Here is a 23,729-nt window from a genome sequence, read left to right as displayed (position 1 = left end):
TGTTAACTTCTGTCCTGAGAGCCCCAGATCACCCCTTCTGTGTAGAAACGACAGTTTTACTCTCACTGGATTCTAGGGAAGCCTGAGTCTGGCTCAGCGGGTCTCCCAGGAAAAGTGTATATTTGCCTTGGAATGTTTCAGTCTGGACAAAGCAATTTGGCCTTAGTGGGCCAGAGAACTCTCTAATATTATTGTATGCCATAGCCAAGACTAAATTATAACCACATATGACATTATAAGCAGACCTGTTCCCAATTTTTCTAGGATTTCCTCTTTACCCTCCCTACCTGAGGTAAAATGAAGGGGCTCTGATAAGCATTGCTTGTTCCCTCGAGTGAAGGGGGACAAGGGGGAGACAGCTTAGGAGAGCTTCTGCCTATCAGGCCCACTCACAGGACATGTGCGGATCAGGTCTCACAGGTCTAAGCAGTTTGGCAGAAGAGCAAGAAGTTTCCATCTCCTTTCTGACTCCCCGTGTCCCCAGTCTGCGCAGCTTCCTCCGCACTTCCCATGAAAACCCACTTTCCCTTGATCTTAGAAGCGCATAAAGCAGTCCCTGGCAACTCACCTCTTAAAGGGCATCGATCCATCCCATCGAGTGTTGAGAGTTTACGCTACGATGACTCTGGACCTAAATAGGGCATGGGATTCAGGCTTCTTTATTCTCGTTGTGGTGTGTGTGTGATGTATGGGTGTGCAGGCATGTGTGTGTAGAGAGGCGAGAGGTAGCTGTGTCCAGCTTTTACATGGGTCTGGGGATCCAAACTCAGGCCCTCAGGCTTCTGCAGCAAGCACTTTACTGACTGAGGCCTGAAAACTGTGACTCTGCAAAGAGTAGGCCATGACTGGGAAGGTTCTTCCTGGAGCAGTCAGCTGATGGAACACATGATGCAGACAGTGAAGACCTGGGCTTCTTTCTTTTTCTCCCTGTGGTGCTGGAGATTGAAACTATGATCCTTGACATGCAAGGCTACCACCGAACATCTCTAGAGGTATACGGAAAAGACGTCTAGGGTGTTGTTTTCATTCTCAGCTGCATCTAAAAACCCGCTCCCCAACCTACAGACAATTTATTCCAGGCACAAAAGCAGAAGAAAAAAATGTCATGGAGAAAAGATAGTCAGGAGCCAGAGGCTGTTACACCATCACAGGTGCACTCAAAAGGGCAATTTCCCCTGCCTCAAGGCCCCCCTGCCCCCAGGAACTCACCTTCCTTCCTTCCTTCCTTCTTCCTTCCTTCCTTCCTTCCTTCTTTCTTCCTTCCTTCCTTCCTTCTTCCTTCCTTCCTTCCTTCCTTCCTTCCTGTGGCAAATTTAGGAGGGGTATTTTGGCAGAGTGGTTCATAGTATCTCCCATCATTAAAGATTGTTCCCAAGTCTTAGCATGAAAGTGGATCAGAGAGGGCCCCACATAAGCTGCTAGATGCATTAACGTTCTCCATGTTAGATGCATTTCTACCTCACGTTAAGAGACACCGTGTCCTCATGTGTCTGGCTAAACTAGCGTGCTGACACGCTAGTTTAGCCAGAATGGCATCAACAAAGCTGAAGTGTTGGATGAGAACAATTGCACAGCATTTCCGACCCATCCAATCTCGTGTCATAATGACTTCATCTTCCAATGCTGGATATCACCATGATAGTGTCACCACTAACAAGTTAAAGTAAGACAAACGGGCTGGACTCCAGAGAAGCTCATCTTGCTTCTTTCTCCCACTGAATACACATGCAATGCCTACTACATGCTGACATGCAAACTCACATGCAATGCCTACTACATGCTGACATGCAAACTCACATGCAATGCCTACTACATGCTGACATGCAAACTCACATGCAATGCCTACTACATGCTGACATGCATACTTGAAACAACAAAGGGGTAAGGGGCAGGTCCTCTTTTCTTTTAAGTAAACAGAGTTCTGCCTACAAAAGAGTGGCATAGCAGAGGTCTCAGTGGCCTCAAAGAAAATTTGAAAAACTAGACAAACTACATGTCTAACCCCAAGCTACATAGTGAGTTCCAGACCAGCCTGAGCTGAATAGTAGGATCCTATCTCAAAAACCAAGTGGTCAGAACAAAAGCAGAAGTACTTTGAGGCCCTCTTGTTATTGTTAGGATAAAACGTCGTTATAACCTGTTGGGGTCCATGCAAGTACTTGACAGCGCTATTCAAAGATGGCACTGATAAAAATGAAGTGACTGTTCAAACAAGCCACGGGGCTTCCAAACCAGATCAGACTGGCTTTCAATATGCCTGGGTTACAACACGCAAGAGCAATGCTGGGTTTGCCTTGTTCATCTCAGAACTAGTAAGTTCCCGCTTCTCATCTGGACTACAGATGCATTCACTAACTTGAGATAGGCTAGCTTGAAATAGGGGACTTGTGTGGATCTGGGAGTCACCTCCAAAGGCCGTGGTGGCCTTTGTTGTCACTAGTTCATCCATCTAGGTATTTGCACAGAGCTAACCTGTCTTAAAAGTTCCCTGACTTGGGTTTTTAGATAGAACAAACTCCAGATGAATCTTTGGGTAACTTTACATTGCCTTTTTCCCCTCCCAAAAAAAGAGCTAGATTCCAACTGAAATGTGTCACAATGCTCAAAGGAGAAAAGTCAGCCCCTTACGACAGTCAATGCTGACTCCCCAGACATTGCAACCCTAGAACAGAAAGGCATCGTGCCGTCCTTCCCATTACAGTGCCAGTGTGGGTGTGGGGTCCATTAGAGGTAAGATACCTACACTAAGTCCAAAGCATACAAGAGCTGTGCTAGGCTAGGTACTGTGGGTTGAGCTGTAAAGGGCTTGATCACCCATGATGGGAGAGGTTTCCACAAGCCACATAGACAAAGCAGATTGAAGAGTAGCAGTCCAGGGGCAGCTCTAATTAACTGACCTGGAAAGTTGGGTCCGAATAAACACTCATCCTTTCCCAGAAGAGAATGTGACCGCGTGTTTTCTATGGAAACTTCTTTGTATATATGTATAAACTAGGTATGGCCTTAAAGCTGCAGTTAAGGATCTGTCTGGCTCCCACCTTAAGCAGCGTGCTAAGCAACCGCTTCCTTAAAGTAATATTTTTACCTCTCATTGGACATTTGACCTTGAAGAAGCAATTCCCTCTGACCCCTTCTCTCTCTCTCTCTTTTTTTTGCATGAAGTCATTGAAGTTATGACAGGGTTTGTTTTGTTATTTTTGCTTTGTTTTGATTTTGGCTTCTAAAAAAAATCTATTTCTGCAGTTTGAAGATGGAATGTAAAATTTCTGTGCTGTATATAGAAATATATTTATTGAGCCATCCATAGACACATATCCATGCCAATTCTAACGGAAAAAAATTAAAGTTTTTCTGAAATTTTCTGTGGTTAACTCCTAATTGTTAGACTTCACCAATTTTGTAAGAACTTCTGAAATCCTACAGGTAACCCAGAGAAAAATCTGTGTAACCTGAGAAGCATTTAACCTGAAGAACTTCACGTTGAAAGAGATTTCATTTATTCAGCCAAGAATATTTATTGGTAGGTACCACTGAAGGTTAACACAGGTGACTCACTCATAGAGCCTGCCACAGGGGGCTTACAGTCTATGGGACTGGTGAGAGAAAACACACGTGTGGGGGATACAAGGCCAAGGTTGTTTCAGAAAGACTCATCTAAAGATGATGCAAAGACCAGCAAGATCCTGGAGGTGGGAGGAGTGAGCTGGGGAGTCTGCTGAGGTAGCATGATGGGATTTAACTGAACCCTGGGTGCAGGGAGGAAGGAAGGAAACTGACCACTCTCTTCTAGCAGGGTGGAGCTTGAGTACTGAGCTTACGACAAATCAGTTGTTCTGCAGGGACTAGGAACAAGCAGGAAGTAAGTCTGAGACTGGGGACTTCCTCCTCACACATGCCCCACCTCCCAACCCCCAGCCTCCCAACAATTTCCTATACTGAAATTTCCGATCTGAAATTGATGGAAGGCTACCCCCAGTCACTGACTCAACCATCATGGGGACTTCAAAGTGTCAGGTCTCAATTCCTTAAGAAGCCACAACCTAACCCAGTGGTAATTCCAACTCCAGGCTGAACCATAAGAGGGACAGAGTCCTCTAGGAAGACCCTGCTTATGACGATGGATGGGACAGAACCATAAAGGGACAAACAAAATGAAGGGGGATCAATCTGTTCACTTACAGTGCTCAACAGTGCAGGTCTAGACAAAAACCAGCGTGAGACAGAGGTGGGGCTGGAGCACACAGGCACACGTGCAGGGAGAAGTCACATGACGCTAAGGTCTCAGAATACCCAGGAGTGTCATGGGGACTCATCACACAAGTACGCATCAAATGGAAAGAAACAGTGGGTTCTTAATCCGCACATGACACATACACGGCCTGACAGCAGGGTGTGCTTCCACCCAAAGCGCTGCCCCTGGGGCAAAAACACCGAGGTTCAGAACATAGAACGCTAAAGGACCTCAGAGAAAGTGGCAGCCACGTTTTAGGTATTAAAGCATCACATTAGCAGCCAAGCGGTGTTGACGCAGGCCTTTAATCCCACTAGGCAGACAGGTGGATGTCTGAGTTTGAGGGCAGCCTTGTCTACAGAGTGCATTCCAGGATACACAGAGACCCTGTCTCTGGAGAAATTGTTTGTTCTGTAAAGTGAGGACTTGAATTCAGAATGTAGAACACACATGGTGTCACCATGTAGGTAGACGGGTGGGTCCCTGGAGCTCACTGACTTAATCACAGCTTAATCAGGGTAACAGGTGAGAAGCCTTATTTTAAAAAGACAAGGTAGAGCCTGGTGTGTCGGTGCACACCTTAAATACCAACTTTTGGCAGGCAGAGAGGAAGGCAAAATTCTGAGTTAGTAGGAGGTTAAGCTTGCTATGTAGCAAGTTCCAGAACAGCTAGAAATGAATACACAGTGAAACGTCACAAAAAAAAAAAAAAAAAAAAAAAAAAAAAAAAAAAAAAAAAAAAAGCAAAAACATGGTGGACGGCTCCTGTGGAACGCCCAAGGCTTCCACACACAGACACACACAGAACCTGTTCCCTTCCTCACACCTCACAAGACGCAGCTTGCTGACACAGTAAATGCATCCCTAAAGGTGGGCAGGGAGCAGCTATGTAGAGGGCAACTGGTGAGCTAACTTTGCAGGGCGCTACTGTGTCCTGAATGGCACCCCAAGTGGTCTGAGAGGTGGAAATTCCACCCTACATCCAGCTCACAGGCACTCGGCTGGAACCGGGCTCCTGGCTCAATACTGTAGGTACTGCCCGAAGCCCTGCCTGCTCAACTGCTTCCCACCATCTCTTCCCTTTACTGTGCCATAATCCAAGGCACACATGAAAGCTAAGTGGGCTCACTCGTTTTGCTGTAAACCAAAGTGGGCCTTTGCTTTGTAATCAAGGCTGGTTTTGAATTCACAATCCTCACCTCGGTCTCCTGAGCACCAGGATTAAGCGTGTGCCACAGGCCCTGACTGCAACTCTCCAACTGTCACTGTCCCTGTTCCAAAGCAGCAGCTGAGACTGCAGAGCACAGGAATGCCACCTCACAAGGAAAGCAAATGAAAGGTCTGGTCAAGGTCTGGTTACTTACTTCCAATAGGTCTGAACAGAGACTCATGCCTCAGAGTACCCTGCTGCTCTTCCAGGACTTAAGTTCGATTCCCAGCTCCTATGTAGGAGGGCTCACTCACCTGTAACTCCAGCTCCAAGGGGCCATAGGTGTTCTGAGGCACCTGCACATGTGGCCAACATCCACATAAACATGTACACATACAAAAAGTCTCACTTGGCTAAAATACCCATCACGGATCCTAGTTAAGCTCAATAACAAAAGAACGACATCCTGAGTCTTCCCTACAGATCAAATCTTGACATGAGAAGGCTGACATCAGCAGCCACTTCTGAAAAAGCCTGTGCTTTCTGTAACCATGAGCACCTCTTAAGCTCCAAGGTTTAGGCTTCACGTGGTGTCATTGGCATCCAGATTCTCCAGTGCAAAACGGGCTGCCAAGCTCAGACCCATGCCCTTCCAAAGCATACTCTGATCCCAGTGCCACTGCTGGGAAATAGGGTAGGGCTGAAGCAGTTCCCCAACCCCAGTCACAAGCAATAGGGGTACTGCTACATCCCTACACCACACACACACACACACACACACACACACACACACACACACACACACACACACACACACACACACACACACACGGCTGTACTGCTACATACTTATCTGAGGTAGAAGAGAATAGGCTCTCATATCCCAACCCACCCACAGGTTGCTCTTTCTCAGATCAATCCAGATCACTCTGATACCCTTGGTCTCCAGAGAAATGAGGGATGCTGCCATGACACCTTACTCTGTACAGCAAATGTCAATCACCTAATCAGGTGACTAGGAAAAAACTTCTAAATGCATGTCTTAGTACTCAATTGTGAAAATCATTTTTAGATTTACCCAAGTTACTGAAACTTTTAAGACTATTATATGGGCCAGACTAGCCTTGAACCTGAGATCTGAGACTACACAGGCAGACCTGTGCCATTGTGTGTCACTTGGGACTTTCCTTTGCTGCCCTTTTGCCTTGTTTCTTGACAGTCACACGATGCAACCTTGGTGGAACTTGCTTCACAGACCATGCTTTTGCCTCCTGAGTGCTGGGATTATCGTCATGAGCCACCAAGCCTGGCTCAGTTGTCCTTGTAACCACACACTTTACTACAAAGTACATGCTGCACACATCTGCATCGTCACCACCTCAAATGAAGTGCTTAAACTGAACCCCCAGTCATGGGATTTGGTTACCTCAGTTCACAACATGCTGTCAACATTTAGATCTGTGAGGTATTGAGACCAAACCTGACAACCTCACACCATGTTCATCCCAACTACCCTAACAAAACCAGACGTTAGAGAGCTAGGGAGCTGGCTGAGCACTATGTGTAAGTATGAAGACCTGACTAATTCCCAGAAGCCACAGGGAAGACAGGCATGGCAGCACGTGTCTGAAATCCTTGTGCCCTTACAGCAAGATGAGAGGCACAAACAGGAGCCCACAGAAGCTTGCGGCTTATGGGCCAGTTTCAAACAGTGGAGTATAAGGCCTGGATCCCACGTTGCCCTGACTTCCACAAGCATACTGTGGTGCACGCATGTATGAAGACTCCCACATACATAGACATACACACATACATAGACATACACACAAACATTAGGAAAAGTTAGACACTGGTTGCCTTCAGACTAACGCCTTGTCCATGGAGGCTTGTGCGACAAAACCTTCACCCGTGTCACACACAGCACTCAGCACACAACACTCAAAGTGAGTTTTAGCAGTCTACATTGCCAGATGACGTTTTCTTCCAGAAATATTTTAATAAAAATTGGCCTTTTTCCAAGAAACACCCACTGCATGTCCATCAGTAAAAGAGAACCGTAACAAAATAGAAAATTTACCATATGGCTATGATTTAAAGAAAAAAAAATGCAGACCCTGGAGCACATTAGCCAAGTCCAATATTCAACCAAATCCTTCTCATGGCCCACCAGGAACCCAGACAGACAGCAGAGTAGAGTGTGGCGCACAGAGCCACTGAGGTCACAGGCCTCACAGAAGCACCTTCCTCAAAAGCATCCCAGTCTGAGGCGTGATTTAGGATAAGGCAGAACAATGTTAACACGACACATACACGTGATCAAAAAACTTGTGCAGTTCCCCCACATACTCTGAATCTGAAAACAACTCTGGGATCTTTATTACTTTCCTTTAAACAGTTGCCAGGGCCGGAGTCAACGATAAATAGAAGGCACAGTGTTGCTTGGTTTTGTCATCAGATTTGGGGTTTGTTTTCTTGTGGGAATTTTTTGTCCTTTTTTCTTTTTTCTTTTTTTTTCTTTTTTTTTTTTACAAATACAAATAAAACATGAAAAACTCTACCTCAAAAAAATCTAACAGTTCAACAAAAGTCTTTAGCTGTGTTCTAGACATTGACAGGCTACATCACAATTTAAAAATCCAATGGTAAAAATGGAGGTTTAGAATTGTTTGGTAATCACATGTCAAAAGAACACCTTTTATTCAGTTAGCCACACCTGCAGGGACCCAGTGGCAGTTGCCAAAAGGCAATTTTTCCACACCAGAAAGGAGTTGTGACTTGATTTTTCCCGCTTCCAAAATGTTTATCAAATCCTGTGTCTCCCAACAAATGAAACATCCGTGGTCAGTGAAACTGAGACACTTCTGGGGAATGGCCGTGAGACTCCAGTCTGTGTATGCAGCGTGAGCAGGAAGGTCAGTCTTTCCTCTTCGTCTTTACAAATCTATTCCTCCTAAAGTATCATTCCGGAAAACTGGGAATGAAGGACTAAAAGGTCAAGGGAGGAAAGGGGTTTGGGGAGCACACACCATGAACACAAGCGAAATTAAAATTGTACAAACTCAAGCAGTTTATAATAGACTACTCCAAGACACCAAAGGCTGGTTGAAGGAATTCACCATTCTGCAGGAGCCGGGGCTGTGTGCTGTGTGGAGATCTGAGCCAAGCAATTCACTGCCTTGGAGTTGTAATCCCCCTGCCCACGCCAAAGCCTGGTTTCTGCACCATGCCTCCACGGGGAGGGCCTCTCATCCCACCACTCGGCCCACCACGGGGGCCTCCAGGTCCCCGAAGGCGGTTATCCCTGCGGTCGCCTTCCCTGGCAGCTCGAGTCTTCTTCTCTTCCACATTCAGGCGGACCGCACCTCGGAACATGATGGGCTGTGTGAGAACCAAGGGAAAGCAAACACTCAGATCAGCCCCTGACTGTGACGGTCAAAAGTGAGCAAAGCCACCCTCCTGAGCAAGGCTTTCAACCAACTAGTTCGTTCTCACCAATGTGTTGAGCTCACAAAACATCTTTGTGTTTACTAGTGCCAAGAAGTAGAAAAGCACCAATTTAAAGAGTCCTGAGGCAGAGCAGCATTGTACTAATAACTAAAGCACACTCCAGTAAACACCCTGATATGGACGCCTCCACAGCTTGAGAATAAAACCTTCTCACACACTTATGTAAAATACTGGTACCTTGTAAGCAAATCATCATTAAACTGACTTAAATAAAATTCCTAGAGTCCTGCAATTTAGGGGTGAGAAAGTAAGGCCTGGCCTTCTAGCTGGAAAATGACACTCAGCTACACTAGTGTATGATCACACAGTAACATTCAGCAAGCCAGTGCTAAAACCCCACCCCCCCACAGACAGACACACAGACTGAAGGGAGTATAGCACAGTGAGATGGAGAGAGGGCAGAAGGCACCTGAACCATCTGCCTCCTGCAAGCACAACTTCGAGGAGGTGAGCCTCAATGGCCAGAAGCCTTGGAGTTATCAAAATAGGTAACTCCACTTCCAGGGCGTGTTCCCACTCTCCATACCCCTAAAGGCACTGCACACACCTAGCACGCACCTGTGCACACAAGCAAGCAAGCAAAAACCAGACATCTCTCTCTCTCTCTCTCTCTCTCTCTCTCTCTCTCTCACACACACACACACACACACACACACACACACACACACACGCACACACACACTTGCTTACCCTGTTATTAAGGACCTTCTGAACAGGTTCCGAGTCATCAAACACAACGAAACCGAAGTTGGGTAACTTCCCACCACTGTTGATGCGCAGCTCCACCACATTCCCATAACCTGCAAGGGCAAAGCACCGGTGACTTCTCTGCAGACACCCAGCATGGTTTACACCAGACAGAAACTAGCTACGAACTTAATGCAACTGATTATTAGAATGTCATATTAAAATGCAAAATATAGTTCAAGTGCTCCTTAGATGAATACTTATAACTGAGACCATAACAAAGCTATGGGGTTTTTGAATTTTAGAGCTTAAAGAAATGATCCAAGTCTAAAAGACAACGCACTGTGTCTCACGTGTTCCCTGTATACCACTATAAAGGAATTTTATACAACACTGTAGTGTGCCTACAGCTTATGACAATGAGGCAAGGAATTTTCTACTTGGTGTCACAATGAAGGGAAGTACCAGTTTTGACATTCGTTATTTTAGATGAACACTCAAGCCCCAAAACTCACTGTTTGTGCCCTTGGAGTAAACAGACATTAAAGACCTGACACTACACCTGTGCCTCCACTGGGTGGCACTGCCTAGGAACTCATGCCACCATGAGAATCAGCCAGCACTTACTTTGGAAAAAATCCTTCAGTTCCGACTTGTCAACCTCGTGTGGCAGGTTCCCAATGAAGAGCTGGTGACTGTCAGGGTGCCTCACCATCCTTCGAGGTTCCACATCTCCTGGTTCACCAGCCTCACGGACTTCAGAGACAAAACAGACTCTCAAAGACTCTTCATAAACAAGTTTCCCTCTGCCCAAAGCCAAGTCGTCGTTCCACTGCTCCAGCCAGGCCCAAAAGTTAAGTTCTTATCTCAAACCACCCCAAGCTAGAAGTCACCAGAGCTCTTACTTGGCCGGGGTCCTCTCTGAGGAGGGATATTGATCCGCTGCTCTCGAACTCTCTGATCTCTCTGAGGCCTTTGTGGTGGGATCTGAGAGTCAGGCTTAGATTCTGGACGGGGCTAAAAAGGGTCACAGATTAACCTTTGTGAGAAGCCAAAGTAGTTTATCTATTATTACTTTTCTTTTAAAATTTTTCAAAAAATTAAAAAAAAAAAACAAAAAAAAATTTTTCAATTTACATTTGGAAGGGAGGGGCATGCGTGCATACCACACACACACATAGGTCCCACGTGTCTAGCTCCAGTGCCTTTTGCTCCCTGGCCCACCTCACCAGCTCTATCATTGGTTTTTCGTTTTCCTTTTTTTAAGTGTTTTGCTTGCATGCACCTGTGCATTGACAGAGGTGGCCAGAAGAGGGCACCAGATTCCCCAGAACTGGAGTTAAGGATGGCTGTGAGCCAGCATGTGGATGCTGAGAACTGAACCCAGGTCCTTTGCAAGAGCAGGAAGAGCTCCTAACCACTGAGCCATTAATCCAACCATGCCCCCTGCACTCTTTTTAACTTACAAAATATATATATTATAGAGTCATACACAGATTATATATATATATAAACTTAAAATACGGCAGGAGAGATGGTTCAAAGTTATGAGCACTGGTAGGTCTTCCTGAGGATCCAAGTTCAAGTCCCAGAACCCACCTAGTTGCTTACAATTGTAACTACAGTCAGTGCAAGGACTATTCCCTTTTCTGGCCTCCAAAGACAGCAGACAGGCACATGATACAAACAAACTTGCAGGCAAAATATCCATAACCATACAAGAAAAAATAAATTTTTATCCTCTAAGTCTCTGTGCACTCAAACTCATGCATCCCCTATGGAGGCCAAAAAGAGGAGATGGGATCCCCTAGGACTGGAGTTTCAGACAGTTGCAAGCTGACATGTGACACTGGAAACTGAACCCAGTCTTCTGCAAGGACAGTAAATGCTCCTAACAGCCAAACTGTCTCTCCCATCTCTTGTCAATTTTCTTAAACAAAACTGTTAACCTAGAAAACAGCAATTCTGGCTCCACAGAGATGGAGCTAGGCAGCTCCAGGGCTTACTGGCCAGCCAGCGTTACCTAATCTCAGAGCTCCAGGTCAGCAGCGACCTTGTCTCAAAAAAACAAAGTACACAGCTCCCCAGGGAAAATGGCAGAAGTTGGCCTCTGGCTTCTCCCTGCATGCACACTCATAAAAGAAAGCTTCACGCACAACAACAAGACCCTGCTTTCTGGCAGGTGCTACTCTAACTACTGTGCAGTTACCACACTGCAGTCCTCAGTGAACCCACACCCCAGGGAAACACCTTCTATCCTCTCCCCGTATACCAGGCTCCCTCCCATTCTCTACGCCTGTTAAGTCTCACATCCAAAGCATAGGTAAACCTGCCCAAAGTCCTAGATTACCCTTACCTGTGATGCTGGCACTTTGACCACATGAGGTGGTGTCCCCGTCACTGGAACAGCCCCACTGGGAGGAAGGTTCTTACTAGTCACAGATGCCCAAGAAAATGTCTAGGGAAGAACAGGACACATCAGAGCCATTAGTTTCTGCTTCCCATTACCTCTGCAACACTCACAGGCAGGAGAGTCTACAACCATCTGCCACCCCACACTGCGTACTAAAACAGTCTTGGAAGCAGCCAAGCATAGCAGCACCCCCATAGTCCCAATATTTAGGGGACTAAAATAGGCCAGCCTGGGCTAAATAGTTAGATCATCTTAAAGTCAACCACATAATTATAATGAAGAAATAAAAATGTAAAAAAAACTAGCAGAAGGTGGGGTAGTAGGGGGCACACCTTTTTAAGTTCAGCACTTGTGGGGTTGGGGATTTAGCGAAGTGGTAGGCGCTTGCCTAGGAAGCGCAAGGCCCTGGGTTCGGTCCCAGACTCCGGAAAAAAAAAAAAAAAAAAAAAAAACAAACAAAAAAAAAAAAAAAAAACCAAAAAAAAAAAGTTCAGCACTTGAAAGGCAGAGGTAGGTGGATATCTGAGTTCAAGGCCAGCTTGGCCTATAGAGCAAGTTCCAGAATAGCCCAGGCTATACAGAGAAACCTTTTCTCAAGTAAATAAACTAGCAGAGAGTGGGTACGTGGCTCAGTTAGCAGCTTTGCACAAACTCCTGGGTTTAGTCCTGAGTGCCTTATAATCAGGCACAGCAACACAGAACTATAATCCCAACAACCAGGAGATAGGAGCCAGAGGATCCTCCTCAGCTTTGCTTGGAGCTTGAGGCCAGCCTGGGACAACATGAGAACCGGTCTCCAAACAGGAGGAGCTCTGTAGCAGCCAATGCCTGGCACACACAACACCCCCATCCCCGTGACCTGGGACTGATCTTTAGCATAGCAACAAGAAACAGGTAATAAGACAGCAATACAGTGCTAAGCCACAATCCGTACCCTCAAGTCCTCCTGTGCTGGGGCCACGTCTGCCGGGGCCGGGGAGGCGCTCTTCTGCACATCCTCAGGAGCGGCTTCTTCCAATGCAGGCTCAGGCTTGTCCTCTTGAATGTCGGACACAGGTTCCGGTTCCGGCTCTGGCTCCGGCTCTGGTTCTGGTTCCACAACAGGCTCCTCTAAATGTTCCTCCAAGTCATTGCTGTCATGGGAAAATTCAACAGGTCTCTAGGACTCACCCAGACACTTTGAGCCATCTAATGACTCCAGAGAGAGTTCTCAGGACCAGAGCTTGTTTGCTAAATTCTGATGAACATAACGATCAAGCAGAATCAAGTGGTTCCTCATTCAGTTCCTATTAATTAGCTTATTAATATATGTATCACAAAACCCTTGTATTGAATGGGTTAGAGAAAGATCAAACTCTCTGAGGCCTAGCACAGGTCCAGTAAGCCTAGTAAGGCCAGCCAGTCTCAAAATATAGTAAATGTTCTCATCTGTGGCTTTAGACACACAAAACGGGCCCTAGAGAAATACACAAGGGGGTGGAGATATGGCTTACTAGTTAAGAGCACGGGCTGTTCTTTCTTCCTGAGGTCCTGAGCTCAAATTCCTAGCACACGCATGGTGGCTATGTGATCCAATGCCCTTTTCTGATGTGCAGAAGCACATGCACACAAAACACCCACATACATATAATAAATACATCTTTAACAAAAAACACACTCCAGGAGTCCTGGAAGAGAAGACACAAGTTATGACTCAAGAACAGTGGTTCTATTCCCACACCAGCTGCCAAGGAATGCTTGCTGACCCTGGCCTTGTTCTTCCTCCTGATACCTGACCTCAGTAAGTAAGTCTGCAGGAAGCACATTCTTCACTCTCAGCCTACGGTGAATGAACAGGTGTGACCACACCTTGATAGACACTTGAAAGGGAGCGCTGAACACTGAAACTCAGGTTTTGACAATATGGAACAATCATGGCACAGTGGCCCATCAGGACCATAAAATGACTAAGACAACACCACTCATTATTTGTGATTATGAGAAAATTTTTAACAAGGGTTTTGTCATGTAGCCCAAAACTGTCCTTTTAAAATAAGTATTTTTTATATGTCTACATATGTTTTTAAGTGTATACAGTGAGCCAAAAAAACCAGGATTCCTGTAACTGGAGTTAAAAGAAGTTCTAAGCTACCATGTGGGTAGTGGGAACTAAACTCAAATATTCTGCAAGAGCAGCCAGCGACCTTACCACAGCTGAACAGTCTCTCCAGCCAAGAGAGCCTTAAATGTTTTATTGCATTTACTTATTATGGGGAGGAAGGCTGAGACACACATGTCATGGCACACATGTGGAGGTCAGAAAATAACCTGAAGTAGTCAATTTTCTCCTTCCAACACGGGGTTCCAGAAATCTAACTCAGGTCATCCTATGTCACTACACTCTCTCTGAGCCACAGAACTGGGCTAAAAAACTTCATTATTACTCAGTTTATGGCTTTGAAATCTTTTTTTTAAAGATTTGTTTATTTTATTTATGTGAGTACACTGTAGTTGTTTTCAGACACACCAGAAGGCATCAGATCCCATTACAGATGGTTGTGAGCCACCATGTGGTTGCTGGGACTTGAACTCAGGACCTCTGGAAGAGCAGTCAGTGACTTAACCGCTGAGCCATCTCTCCAGCCCGGGTTTGAAATCTTATTACTCTAATTAAATGAGCTCTTCTGATACATGTGTGGGAGCCCACAATCTCAGCATCTTGAATGCTCAAACAGATGTTCTAGGCTTAGCCTCAGCTAAGTGGTGAGCACTTGTCTTCATGACAATTAGCAACCTGAACCATATACATTCAACAGCTTCCACAGTACATCCTATAAAATAAAGTTGCATATTGCTAGTTATTCAGAAATAACACAGTTAACATCTTTTCCTAAAAACTTACTATTGTTTTGTTGCTGAGCTCATGCAGGCTGTGTTCAGCCTCTAGAACACTGGGATTACAGGAATGTGTCCACATCTGACTCAATGTTGAAGGTCAAACCCGAGACTTGGTGAACACTTACCAGTCTGTCTGTCACTGACACAGACACCCAGACTCTGCTCACCTCCTGGAACTAATGCCTAGAAGACAGGTCTGTCTCCAGCACAATCCAAGTTCTTACTGCAAGCATGAGCAAGTGAAGAGAAGTTCCCTTACCTAACAGTCTGATCATAGAAAGTTCCAGAGTCATCAGGAACCACCTCTGGTGATTGCTGTCTTTCTTCAGGTTCCTCTACTTCTTCCTCAGATTCTAAGAAAGGAAGAGACGTAAAATAACTTCACTCTATATTCATAAATTTCTTAATTTACAGGCTCTACTACAGACACAAAGAAAAACACAGTAAAGAAAGCAGGGCAATTTGGTAAAGCCACAACACAGACTTTAAGGGAAAAATTAAGTATTTTAATTAAGAACACAGAATCTTAAAAAAAAAAACAAAAAACAAAAAAAAAAAAAACTCTTTAAATCTTTAAAAAAGCTGTTTACTCCTGCCTTACCTTCCTGTCATCATAACTCCCCACCCCACCAAGATACTTTATCCCCTTAAACTGTGAGCAAAAACAAACAATAAAGGGCTGGAGAGATGGCTCAGTGGTTAAGAGCACTGACTGCTCTTCCAGAGGTCCTGAGTTCAATTCCCAGCAACCACATGGTGGCTCACAGCCATCTGTAATGAGATCTGATGCCCTCTTCTGGTGTGTCTGAAGACAGTGACAGTGGACTCTTACAGGATGCACCTACAGCAGGCCCTCCCACCTACAGAATGAAGGACTGCACCTAATGGGTCTATATATTTAGAGCTCAGTACACACAAAGACTATTTCCCCACAGGTCTGATGCTACACCCTAGTCGTCCCTTCCTTCCAGGCACCTTCTACACTTTCAATAGCATAAAGCTTTAGAACAGAGTCAAAGGCAAGCACCTCCACTGCCCATTCCACACAACTGGGGGTCCCTAGAAAGACTGCATGCCACTTACCACCACTCAGTACAACACAGGTCCATCAGGCCTTCTGCATGGTATTCTGCACTGAGCCATGCTAACTGGCCTGCTTCTGACCCAGAGTAACTTATTCATTCACATTAACTAGGTGTGGTATTTGAAGAGGTTTGGCCCTATTAGAAGGTATGGCCTTATTGGAATAGGCATGACCTTGCTGAAGGAAGTGTGTCACTGTATAGGAAACTCTGAGGTCTCCTATGCTCAAGCTCCACCCTGTGTAGAATCAGCCTCTTCCAGGACGCCTTCTGATCAAGACGTAGAACTCTAGGCTCTTCCAGCACCATGTCTGCCTACACACACTGCACACTTTCCGCCATGATGATAATGGAATGAACCTCTGAAACTAAGGCAGCCCCAATTAAATGTTTGCTTTTTAAGATTTGCCTTGGTAGTGGTGTTTCTTCCCAGCAATAAAATCCCTGTAAACCCCTTATACTGGTGATTCATAAAATACAGTGTAACAAGAACCTTCTCTTAAGTCAGTCTGATGCCACACAAGTAACCATGACAACAGCTTCACACTTACCCTCTTGAGGCTCTGTGACAAAGCCACCGAAGACCTCATCTTGGTATCTGAAGATGTCATTGTGAACATAGAATTTGTTGGCAACAGAGCCCTGCAATGTCAGCAACAAGTTTTCAGTTATTCACACTTACAAAACACTGAACCATGAGTATTCATCTGCTTCCTGTTTCTGATGGAATTAATGTGGCCAGCCTCCTCATATCCCCACTGTCTGCTATCTGCTATGAAGGACTGTACCCTCAAAAAAAAAAAAAAAAAAAAAGTGAGCCAAAGCAAACCCTTCCTTTAAAAAACAAACATGACTGTACCAGTGGTTCTCAGCTATGGGAGGGTTTGGCCCCAGCAGACATCTAGCGAAGTCTAGAAATACTTGTTTCACAGCAGGGATTGGCCTCTACTAACCACCGAGAAAATCAGATTGCTAAGTGCCAACCGCATTCAAGACAGCCAATGTCTGCGCCAAGACTGAATGCCCTACTGTTTGAAATCGATTGTATGCAATTATAAAGAACCTCATAGACATTGTTAAAATATCCCATCCTTACCACCAGATGGCCACACACAGAGAGAGAGAGAGAGGAGAAGAGGGGGGAGGAGGGAGGGAGGGGAGGAGGGAGGGAGAGAGGGAAGGAAGGAAGGAAGGAAGGAAGGAAGGAAGGAAGGAGAAGTCTTTTATAAGATGCAAAAGACGGAACATTTTCAACCACTCAGAGGCACAGTAGTTTCAACTCTAGCAGGAATTTAAAATGCCCTGACTCTTAATCTAAGCGTATCAATCCAAATGAGCACGTGGTGTAACCCAGATCTCTCCTGTGATTTAGACACACAAGCCCGAATCCAATCATCTTACTTATTAGCTGTTCAAAATTTCTAAAGCTGTCCCTTCATTCACAAAAAGTGGAATATCAAAATAAACCATAGTGCTTTGTGTACTGACGTATTGTGTATTGTAGTTTATACAATAATACATTTTCTTAAGGGAGATAAAGGTTTCCCTTGAAAGACAGAGGGAAACTGAGTCTATAATTAATAATATAGGCTGTAAAATCTTGTATATGGAGAAGTTAACAAGTAGTCACTGTCTTCCTCCTCTTCGTCCTTTTCTTCCTTTTTCTCTTCTTCCTTTCTTCCTTCCTACCTCCTCCTTCTTGTTATCAAGTCTTTCTTCTTCCTTCCTCTTCCTCCTTCAAGATAGCTCTTGGTTTACTGTGGGCTGGCCTAAAGCTTGCAAACCTTCTGACTCAGCTTCTCAAAAGGTGGAATTACTGAGCTGGAGAGATGGCTTAGTGGTTTAGAGCACTGGCTGCTCTTGCCTGGACCAAGACTCAATTCCTGACACCCACACAGTGGCTCACTACCACCTGTACCTCCAGTTCCAGGGAATCCACTATCCTCTTGTGGAGGCACTACATGCATGCAGACAAAAAACCCATACACATAAAAACAAAAATATTCATTCATTCATTCATTCATTTATTTTAAAGCTGGAATTTTACTCTAAATCCTGCCTACACCCTCAATGGTGGTGCTAGAATATCTGAAATTCTAGCACTTATGAGGCTGACAAAGGAGGTCACTGTGATTTCTAGGACAGTCTGAGCTACATAATGAGGTTCTATCTCAAAACAAAAACATCCTAGGGGTTGGGGATTTAGCTCAGTGGTAGAGCGCTTGCCTAGCAAGCGCAAGGCCCTGGGTTCGGTCCCCAGCTCCGAAGGAAAAAAAAAAATCCAAATTTTTTAAAAAGATAATGATAGTAATTTTACAATCCTAAATAGGATTTTTAAAATTAATTCCTGGGGTGGTGGGGATTTAGCAAGCTCAAGGCCTGAGTTCGGTGGCTCGAAGGAAAAAAAAAATCCAAATTTTTAAAAGATAATGATAGTAATTTACAATCCTAAATAGGATTTTTTAAAAAATTAATTCCTGGGGTTGGGGATTTAGCTCAGTGGTAGAGCGCTTGCCTAGCAAGCGCAAGGCCCTGGGTTCGGTCCCCAGCTCCGAAGAAAAAAAAAAAAAATCCAAATTTTTTTTAAAGATAATGATAGTAATTTTATAATCCTAAATAGGATTTTTAAAAATTAATTCCTGGGGTTGGGGATTTAGCTCAGTGGTAGAGCGCTTGCCTAGCAAGCGCAAGGCCCTGGGTTCGGTCCCCAGCTCCGAAAAAAAGAAAAAAGAAAAAGAAAAAAAAAATTAATTCCTTTTGAGCTGATTCTGCACCTATCAGCTTCCTGCCCCTTCTTTCTGAAGAAGGCACAGCAGATGTCATCCTCATCATCTCCCTGTGGTACCTTCAGAAACCTTACTACAGAGAAGCATCACGAATGGAACAAACAGCTAATTCCCAAATGGGGCTTGAGCAGGGACAGGGTCAGTACAAGGACATACACCATGCCATGCCCATACCAAAACAGAACAGCATGGAGGGTTTCCAACTGACTAGCCCCAGGACATGAGGGATATATGCTAGACAGTTACTAATGAATCATAACTCACTAAATATACTAGAATGATGGAATCCTTATAAGACAAAGCCAATGAATGAACACAGGGTGGTGGATGATAGCAGACATTCCCATCTGTCACCATTCAGCCAAGAACCTCAAACAAAAAAGAATGACAGTATGCAAAACTGATAAAGAGCAGCACATTTATACAGGATCCAAAGGTTAGTCACAATGGCAAGACCTGAGCATATAACCTAAGGGAACCAGAGACACACAAAAGGGTCATGGTCACTACGGATGAGTGGAAGAACGTGTATGTGACTGCTCTTCAGAACTGTCAATGCCAAGCAAACCAAAGGAGGAAGGGACTACAAATGACAGGGAACAAGACACAACCAGACGAACACAACAGATAGTTATATGGGCAGTTATATACAGACTCTCGGATCAAGAAAAACAAACTACGGTTGGGGATTTAACTCAGTGGTAGAGCCCTTGCCTAGCAAGCACAAAGCCCTGGGTTCAGTCCCCAGCTCTGAAAATAAAAAATAAATAAATAAATAAATAAAAAGAAAGAAAGAAAAACAAACTACTGTGGAAAACAAGGCTGGCGTACCTTCTGAAACTCAGACATGGGTTACTGAGTGAGTTATGTTGGGCAGTATTTTCTGAATTTGGTAACAACAGAATGATTATGAAACAAAATTCCGAGAGAGAGAGAGAGAGAGAGAGAGAGACAGACAGAGAGAGAGAGAGAGAGACGAATATATTCCTTGTCCTTAGGATGCCAGCTGAAGGGATACAAAGTTCCCTTCATTTGAACTGTTTAGATGGAAGATACTTTCCAACAGTAATCTTCCTGGACCAGTAAGGACACCAGAGCTCTAGGACAAGAGGACAAAGCCATACCTATAACCCTGAGCTGCCAGGAATCTAGACTTCACACAGCTGTCAGTCTTTGCATACCCCATCAGTACAGAGCCAACAGCCATCATGCAACATACCTCAGGCGCAAGGACAAAGGTCTGCATGAATCTCCGCAGAGCCTGGTTGTTGTTGGACAGCAGCCCCATCACTTGGACCACCACCCCGTCGTTCAGAGTTGCGTGAGCATCCACGTGGCGGATCTTGGTGTGGCAGTTGGTGAAGTTTTGTGACATCACTTTCCTGTGGATTTCCTGAGGAACGGAGGCAAGAGTCAATCCCTCAGGAACTCACTGTGCAGAAACTAAACCAGCAGCTGCCAGCACCCAGCTGGATCCTCCAGCTCCGCCATGTTTTCTCACAGATTTGTACTCAGCCCTACCTCCTGCTCCTGCGAGCAGTCCTTGAGCAATCTCAAAGCAATCTGAAGAACTATACAACAAGTGCACGGGAGGGCAGAGACCTGCTATATTCACAGCAGCTCATCTCCACTCAGTTTGACAGGACCAAGAATCACCTAGGAAACAATCACCTGGGACAGCAACATTCTACAGGCAAGAGACCTGTGCTGTACATAAAAGGGGAACTGAGCACCAGCGGTCACCTTATGTTCCTGCTACCATGCCTTTCCCACTTGGATTGTACCTCAAACTGTGAGCCTGAATACTCCTTCTTCGTGCCTAAGTTGCTTTTGCCCGGTATTTATCTCAGCAATGAGACAATTAAGCAACATGAGATCCAGTTAAAAAAAAAAAAATAGGGGTTGGGGATTTAGCTCAGTGGTAGAGCGCTTGCCTAGGAAGCGCAAGGCCCTGAGTTCGGTCCCCAGCTCCGAAAAAAAGAACCAAAAAAAAAAAAAAAAAAAATTAAAAAAATAAAAAATAAAAAATAAATCCCAGATGGCTTAGCAGGTAAGGGCACTTGCTATAGGGCCTGATAATCCTGAGTGATCTCTAGGCCTAAAGGTAGAAGCAAACTCCTGACAAGGTGTCCTCTGACCTCCACAAGCATGCTAGACATAGATGCCAGCAAAACACTCATACACATAAATAAATACATCTGTACAAGAATTTTAAAAAAATAAAAAATTCCCAACACAGCAGATGGAGAATGCATATATTACTGTTACAATAGAGTCCTGCTGCCTATGTGTGCTGCAGTCCCAGTGATCACAGCTTAGCCCCTTAAAAACAACTGGCCAAGGGCTGGGGATTTAGCCCAGGGGTGGAGCCTTTACCTAGGAAGCGAAAGGCTCTGGGTTGGGCCCCAAGATCCAAAAAAAAAAACCAAAAAAAAAAAAAAAAAAACAACTGTCCTGCCACATTTATATGTTATCTAAGCACTTGAGAAACTGAGTCAGGAGGCTATCCAGACATATATAGCAAGTGCCAGGACAGCCAAAAACATATCAAAATCATGTGTCAAAAAATAAAATTATCAAAGCAAAGTGCCTGGAACAAACACCTTTAAGTTTAGAACTGCCATTATTCTGCTGAAGCCGGCTATCTAACACAGAGAATGAATGGAACATGACAACACACAGGCAGTTTAGCAAACCAAGGAATTAAACAGAAACCACCCCGAGGTACCAGCTTCCTGGTAGGCAGAAGCTACCTCCTTTGCTACCACAGCACCCACCTTCTGCCCGTAGACTGCATCTGCTGGCTTCCCGTTGGAATCCAAGCCCCCGTGGGCATAGGAAGAGTTCTTGCCATAAAATCTGTACAAGAGAAGGCAATTTACTTCTCATCTTCAAGGACCCGAAGTGCAGGCACTTAGTGTTCAGGCTTGGTACCTATCCACCTCACTGGCAGACTCACAGCCCGGACTCTGTTATGTTTGTACACGACAAGTCCATTGCACACGCCCGAGTGGGAGCAGTCTCAGTCAATGGGCATGAGGCGTGTGTGTGGCTTTCAAGTCCCGACTTCCAGGTTTCAGGGTAGGATGATCGTGTTGGGAAGGACCTTGGAGTTTGTCAGCAAAGTCAGGCACTTAAAATCAAAGTCAAGTTCCTGTTTCCTCTGAGGACATCTGCCCTGTCACGGACCTGAAGAGTTGGTGCCTTCCCACCTGAGAAGGCAGTGGGCAGTTGTCCTGTGCAGGTGGTATGAACTTTTATCCCTTTAGCTCTCTCTCATCTATACACCCAATTACCATTTTCATTAAAAGAATATCAGACAGATGTACAGTAAAATGCCAACCAAAGACTGAAGACATCTGAGGGCAACTTAATAACCCCTTAGATGAGCCCACACTACTGCTGGGAATCTATCCTGCTTCCATCTACCTTACCCCAAAGCACACTAACTTGCTACTTTCCTTTTTTTTTTTTTTTTTTTTTTTTTTCCCCAAGACAGGTTTTCTGTATAGTCCTGGCTGTCCTGGAACTCACTCTGTAGACCAGGCTGCCCTCAAACTCACGGCGATCCACCTGCCTCTGGCCCCTGAGAGCTGGGATTAAAGGACTGTGCCAATGCACACAGCACCATGTAATTTTCAAGTTATTAAAGAATGTACTTCAGTAGCCTCGGCTCTCTCCGCTAGGCCCCTCTACACCGCACCCTTGATGGAAATGCAAGGCTTAGGATATAAGAGCATCAGCAAGACAGGCATGTGTACAATGTCTTCCAGCTCCAGCTTGGATTGGTGCTGATGCAGATCCTGACATAACAACCTTAACTAGCTTTCAAAACAGGGAAGAAAACTGACATAAAACCCAGAAAGAACTAAGGAAAAGAAGAGATTAAAAACATGCAGAGATCGCTTCCGCTGCTCAGATTTAAACCCTCTGAGCAGCAACATCTACAAGATGACACAAGCTTCTGAAATGCTTCACAGAACTGTCAAGAGAAGCAGACTGTTCTAGAAATGATAAACTGAAATATTAAAAATTTCAACCTGACTGAAGTAGAAAATATGGTACAAATATATCTTTCAACTTGAGTGAAAATTATCCTCAGTCCAGATAGTTTACATACTGCAATAGTGTAAAAATGCCAGATTCGAGCCACCTCACTAGCAAACTAATACAGCTCTATAAAGTAAATCTGTGTGAGCTGGCCATGTGGACAGCTTTATCCCAGAACTCAGGAGGCAGAAGCAGGCAGGTCTCTGAATTCTAGGCCAGGCTAGGGCTGCATTACATGGTAAGACCTTATGCTGTTTCTAAACCTCTATTTAACGGTGCTTATTTGAAGAGCTATCCCACAACACCCCTCCTGGGCATCGAGAGCACACCTGTGCAGCATGTCCGGGGCCTGGTTCAGCAGGGTGTAGTACTGTCGCACAAACTCCCGCCCGACCAGCAGGGGACTAGGCTTCTCCATAACCATCGCTTTGGTGGATTCAACCTGTAAAACAATACAAGTCAGTCAACCAATCATAAGAGTTTGAAAAGGATTAACTCACTAAGCCAACTGCACACAGCATCCCTTCAGCATCCCTAGGAGTCTCGCTGCAGTGTGCTAGCTACCCTGAACTCACTGTGTAGACCAGGATGGCCTGACACTGAGATTTGCCTACTTCAGCCTCCTAAATGTGTATCACATCCAGTTTCAAGTTTGGAAAGGAATAAACATTAACAAACTAAATCCATAGTTTACATCCCAGTATACTGTAATCAGATGAATACATGAGGGAAAAAAGTGTACAAACTCATTATTCCAAATTTCAGTTTTCTTAAACTAGAGATAAAACCCCAACGGTACATATCTGCAGCATGAGCCAGCCCACCATTATTAAGCGCCTAAGCAGCTCACTTAAAGGCCTTCAAGTCCTTTTGTTTTGTTCTTCAAGACACAGTTTCTATGTACAACTCTGGCTGTCCTGGAATTTGCTTTATAAATCAGGCTGGC

At 44.9% G+C, this 23,729-nt stretch overlaps 1 protein-coding gene across 1 annotated transcript in view; it reads right to left on the bottom strand.

Moving 5' to 3' along the window:
* Window positions 1–7,352: 7,352 nt before the first annotated feature.
* Window positions 7,353–23,729, bottom strand: part of G3bp1 (G3BP stress granule assembly factor 1) — a 30,432-nt gene continuing 14,055 nt past the window's right edge. Inside the window, exons 2-12 of the mRNA XM_032911990.1 lie at window positions 23,113–23,225; window positions 21,511–21,592; window positions 19,953–20,126; window positions 16,499–16,589; window positions 15,125–15,218; window positions 12,923–13,121; window positions 11,932–12,033; window positions 10,481–10,592; window positions 10,203–10,331; window positions 9,579–9,688; window positions 7,353–8,759 (exon numbers count right to left, since the gene is read on the bottom strand). Of these exons, the coding sequence (XP_032767881.1) occupies window positions 8,550–8,759; window positions 9,579–9,688; window positions 10,203–10,331; window positions 10,481–10,592; window positions 11,932–12,033; window positions 12,923–13,121; window positions 15,125–15,218; window positions 16,499–16,589; window positions 19,953–20,126; window positions 21,511–21,592; window positions 23,113–23,207 (1,398 nt within the window). The 5' untranslated portion in view covers window positions 23,208–23,225 and the 3' untranslated portion in view covers window positions 7,353–8,549. The remainder of the gene's footprint in view (window positions 8,760–9,578; window positions 9,689–10,202; window positions 10,332–10,480; window positions 10,593–11,931; window positions 12,034–12,922; window positions 13,122–15,124; window positions 15,219–16,498; window positions 16,590–19,952; window positions 20,127–21,510; window positions 21,593–23,112; window positions 23,226–23,729) is intronic.

The sequence above is a fragment of the Rattus rattus genome, chromosome 9 (assembly GCF_011064425.1).
Source record: "Rattus rattus isolate New Zealand chromosome 9, Rrattus_CSIRO_v1, whole genome shotgun sequence".
Taxonomy (NCBI): Eukaryota; Metazoa; Chordata; class Mammalia; order Rodentia; family Muridae; genus Rattus; species Rattus rattus.
This window is presented reverse-complemented; position numbering and strand designations above follow the sequence as displayed.